The 5,284-nt window shown below is 34.0% G+C and overlaps 1 protein-coding gene across 4 annotated transcripts; it reads left to right on the top strand.

The window, feature by feature from the left end:
• The first annotated feature begins 323 nt into the window (after positions 1–323).
• LOC132311994 (uncharacterized) lies at positions 324–4,606 on the top strand. 4 transcript variants are annotated; one of them, XM_059810193.1, is made up of 6 exons: positions 324–785; positions 871–920; positions 1,366–1,498; positions 2,749–2,855; positions 2,962–3,001; positions 3,160–3,649. In XM_059810193.1, coding segments are annotated over exons 1-6 (540 nt in total). In that variant the 5' UTR covers positions 324–577; the 3' UTR covers positions 3,162–3,649. The 4 variants fall into 4 exon arrangements, with proteins under 4 accessions (XP_059666176.1, XP_059666175.1, XP_059666174.1 ...); XM_059810192.1 differs by having other exon boundaries at positions 2,962–3,009; XM_059810191.1 differs by lacking the exons at positions 2,962–3,001; positions 3,160–3,649 and adding an exon at positions 4,262–4,606.
• The last annotated feature ends 678 nt before the right edge of the window (positions 4,607–5,284 follow it).

The raw sequence follows: 5,284 nt of genomic DNA, 5'->3' as shown, positions 1-5,284 counted from the left end.
CATTACTTATTTTAACAATTTAAAAAATAATAATTATTGACCTGTCAAGTTAAGATTACAAATGCTATTTTCTTTTAAATGAGATTGTAAATATAAAAAACCGTAGAATGCAAATTTTGCCTCCTACGCATTATTACTAACCTTTGGATTTGTTGAACCTCAAACCAAAACAAAACTGTAATCAATATTTTATTTTAATTTTTAATATTAAAATCGAATCATCCCAATTTAAAATTAAACCATTTCTTTTTAATTTTTTCAACCTCATATATATATATATATATATATATAAATTTTAATATCGAAACGGAACCATTCTATCACAAAACCAAATCAAATTGCACGATTCAATTTAATTCAACCTCAAAGCGAAATCGAAAAATTATAAACAATTTGTTTAACTTTTAAAGGCAGAAACGAACCATTTCATCAAAACAAAATAAAATGGCAAAGTTCAGTTCAATTTGACCCGATTTACCATAATCCAGCTCGGCGCCTATCTAAGGGTCACAGCCTCTGTCAAATTAGCGAGCCGTGACATGTAGCTTTGGCTGAGCGGAAGGAGCACTTGACTGAGATGGTTGGGATTCAGGTGAAGCATGGCGGTGGCGGTGGCGGTGGCGACGGCGACCAGAAAGAGTTCTTGTACGAGTGCTCAAGCACCTCTACCATCGATGACATCGCCAAAGACGTCACCGGAATCGCCAACCTTCAATCGGAGATTCACCACCTCCTTCTCCGACTCCAACCTCGTCTATCTGACTCTCTCCTTCGGGACCACAAAGGTTTTGTCACTTCACTCTCAAACCCTAGCTTTTTTCGCCAGTATTTAATATTTCCATTTCACATTGTTTTACCATCTCATTGCAGTCCTACCTCTGATGAGAGCTTTATCAGAAGCCAAGTCCTACGCATCCAAGGTCTCTCTCTCTATATTTATTTATTTATATATTATTAGTCATTTTCTATTAGAGATGTCGAATAATTTTCTCTACGAGCATTCCATTTGAATGCTGCTGAGCTGCTAATGATTTTCAATTTTTTTTTTTTTTTTGGTTCTGAAGTATTTTGTTCAATTTAGGATTCATAGCACATTTTTTATTTCTCAACATTCATTGTTTTTTCTGGTGTAACAATTTTCAGTAACTCACAAGCTATGAATCAAGATAGTCCAAATATTTGTGTGTGTGAAAAATAAATAAATAAAATGGGAACTCAACTTATCTTACCTTACTGCAAAAAAATTATTTTCTTTTTCTTTTTATATATTTTTCTTAATTCCTTTTCAAACATGTGGAGTTTACTTAATTGGTTTGGTGTTTATTGTTTGAACAAGCTGCTCAATAAATTCTTATTTGATGACAGGACCAGGTTCCCCATAACAGGCCTTTATCCTATAATGTTTTAAAAGATCACATACAAAGCATAGAAAGGGAATTCAGTGTAAATTATCAGGCACTGGATTTTCAAGACTGCAGTTTGAGGCAACTCCTACCTGGTATTTTCGATCACCAAAATGAACCCTCTGTGTGTGTGTGTTTTGTGTTGTAGAGAACTTTTGTATTGGTCGTTGCTGGCAAATGCTCTTTGATTGTTGAACCTATCAGCTATTTTGATCTCTATGCTCTATTGTGCATATTTGATTAAATCTGCAAATATGAAAGCTAATAAAAAGTGCGTGATTTTCATTTCTTATACATATATGAACTCTGTTAATCCTAGAATTGCTTTATTCACCAACGTGAGGAGAGTCATCACATTTGTTATTGCTATAATAGGCATAGGTGAGAAAAGTGCTTGCTCCTCATTTGTCCACCTCACTATCGATTTAATATGTTGAATGAGGGTTCATCCACAAAGTAAATGCGTTGCATGAGTGTTTGCATCAGTCTTATATGGGTGCTGTTTCCTCAATTTAAAATGCATCCAGTGCACTAGAGTGGATCCTGATGCTATTCTATGATGCGCAGGATTAGGGAACCAAAATTACCCCCATCATGAAAGAGAAAATAGTTATTAAGCATGTACTACAAAATGTAGGTGACTTACACATTTCATCACTATTCACTCAATATGTGGTTAATTAAAGTTCATTGCATGAGCTAACAGGTTAGTCTATCGATTGCTGCATCATATTTGGATAAATAACTATTTAATCCTATCTTTTTAAGTTCTGTAATAACATGAAAATAACTACGTGTCACTTTTGCTTTCAACAACCTAGCTTATTCAGTCAATTATCCATTCAGAAAACTTACACGCAGCCTTGATAAGAGAAAAACATTCTTATATTTTACTTTCTTAGGGGCTTGGAATCACACTAGTGTATTATAAATAATTAGGAGATTGTTATGTTATTTTGAATTGTTTGACCATCGTATGTGTTAATGAACTCACTAAATCTTTTCTTTGGCTGCCCACTGCACCCTTTGTCTCTTGAGCCAAGGCCTAGCCTGCATTCATATGTATTAGAAAAATCAATACGCAAGTATTCTTTAATACTGGGACAATTTGTTCCAGACGCTGGCTTGTGTTTTGGACTGTAAATTTGGATCAGGCCATGTCAATACTGAAATGTATCAGTTGATACTTCTTTCTATACATCAAATCTTTTAATCTTGCATCCAGTTTATGATGCGTGTACTATATATATATATATATTTAGTTATCCTTATTTTTTATAAATATATTCTCAACACTGATGACAAGAAACCATTGATGTATGGCATGAAAATGTGGAATTCTCAGACTTGGAACTTCTTCAAGAGGATAGAACCCAGCTTTGGTGGGCAGGAAAACAGCTCCTGAGGGGTAACCAATTATGTGATTATATTGGGAAAAATGAGAAGACAAAGGTATTATGGTGTGTGTGTGTGTGTTTATCTATATATCCATGTAGTTTGAATTGTCGGCCCTTTGAGGAATATAACCTCTTATGCCATCGTATCCTTTTTGTGGCAGATCATAGTCAGGTTGCAATCACCTGTCTCACCTCCTGAATGTAATTAAGTAATAGTTTTTTGTTCCACTCTTGATGTTTATGCTTTATACAGTTCGGCGTTACTTGAATAGCAGCTGTAAATGAATTCGGTTTTGAACTATTTCTAATCACATCAAATTTTCTTCCTTCTTTTTTGTTCATTCTATTTGCTGGAGCAGGAGATGGGTCTTATTAACAAAAAGCAGTCTTGAAAATGGATTATTTAAAAGAACAGTTACTACATTCTCGAATGAGTTCTTATTCTATTGCCGTATATGCCTGGCTATCTGCACCTGCAAATGAGTTCAATATTCCTGGATTCCTTCAACATCCGGATTGCGTAGCTAGATCTTCCTTGTTTCTTCTATTTTTATTATTTTCCCCTTTGATAGGAAGTGCATCACAGGAAGAGAGTGGATACAATATTTAATTTGATGCAAGTCAAGTAAAGCTGAGGTCCTTGCATTTCAGATTTTGTAGGGCTGCCAACTCTTCTTGATAAGTAAATGTACAAACTGAGATGTTCCTATCTGGAAATTTTGCAACCACATCTACGCTATGGTTGTTTGGTTCCAGACTGGTTACTAGTGATAGTTCAGTTGTCTTTGGAGTTTTTTTATGTCTACCTGAAGTTATATAAATGTAAATAGATTTTGAATCTTTTTGCCATTATGTTTTGTCCTTTCCTTCATCTTCATCACTATTATTGTTGTAATTGTTAGGTTTTAATTTGTTAATAAATGACAACAGGATATAAAGAGGAAACTGAGAGGATTTTCTGATGTGGCAAGAGAAAAGAAAATGAAAAGAATTAATGAAATCCATGATGATATTCTTCCATTATTTCTGAAATTTCCACTACTTGAATTTCCTGAAGACAATCTAAATTTACTGAAATTTAGATGACCAGGTCCAATGTGGCCACAGACACCCTTTTGGAAGGGAAGTATTTTAGCATTACTTTACACTCTAACAATGGTTGCCGGATTCATTCTCCATTGAATCCAATCTTTGGGCTTTAGGTACTGTAGTCTGCAGACCTTATCCTCCAATTAAAATGGCCAAACCTTACTCCAAACTAAGGCCAATATCTCGTCTACTGTGCTCCAACACTATGCTAGCATATCTAACATGGAGTGGAGAAAGAGTTTCAGCATATTTTTGGACTTGTCTGCACGTTAACAATTAGTCTGTCAGTCTTATTCTTTTTTATTCTCTCTGTTTATTCAGCATTTCAATTTGTTTAATAGCGGAACTAAACTTAGAGAATGGTATCTGCAGTCTACTTTCAAGACAAAGGCTACTATCTGCTGTGCATTTATAAAGAAAAGGAAGAATCTCCAGAGAAAAATAGAAAACTTGTGCAGTTGCTACCTCGAAGGATTGCTCTTATTTTAATTTTCACTTGTAATATATATGGCTGGAAGAAGTGAATTGAACAGGCATTCATCTTTCAATCTCATTTTACCCCAATTTATAAGTTGGACACCTGACTAATGATGTGGTTAGAACAAATGGTGGAGAAATTTTTGGTGAAAATTTTTTGCAGTCAGAATTGTATCTGCAAACAAATAACTAAGATTTTATGTTATTTTCCTGGAATGATACAGTGGTGCCTTTTCTTTATTTGTAGCAGTTATACTACAATCTATTTTGTTTTAATAAGGTAGATAATTTTTTTCTTTTCTTGTGGAAAAACCTAGTTGTTAAATGGAATGTTAATGTATATAGTATGTACATGTGTTTTATATTGGTAATATATATGAAGAATGACAAATCCACTTTGTGCACTGGATTCTGTCATTTTGTTCACATTTTATGTTGCTGTAACTGTAAGCAAGAAATATTACTTTCATGCGCTGATCTTGGAAATGCTACAAAAAAAAAATATTTATGGCTTGGTCATGGACGAAAAGCTCATTCATTTGCATGTCCGGTATGTGATTTAGTTGCATGAGCCTCACTGAACTTTGAAACCTGGTTTCATAAAGCTAATTATCTAAAGTTTGAACAGGAATGGAAATGGAAAAGAAGTAAAGTTCTTCCTCCCCGTAGCCTAGTGGACTAAATATACCCCTCACATATTTAGTTTTATAATATTATTGATTCAGAACATTCATTACAATATAATGAACTTAGTGCCTTTCAAGATCAAACTCAGTACTTAATTATGTCTAATGACTACCCCATATTATGTCATCTTTCTTCTAAACAAGTGCAACATTTTAAAGGCTATATTATTCACAGAACAGTTATACAAATATTGTAAGTCTGTAGTCATGTAGATTTATGGGGTCATTTGTT

The sequence above is a fragment of the Cornus florida genome, unplaced genomic scaffold (assembly GCF_030987335.1).
Source record: "Cornus florida cultivar Cherokee Brave unplaced genomic scaffold, ASM3098733v1 CherokeeBrave_3.0.0_Hap2_Chr06, whole genome shotgun sequence".
Taxonomy (NCBI): domain Eukaryota; kingdom Viridiplantae; phylum Streptophyta; class Magnoliopsida; order Cornales; family Cornaceae; genus Cornus; species Cornus florida.
This window is presented reverse-complemented; position numbering and strand designations above follow the sequence as displayed.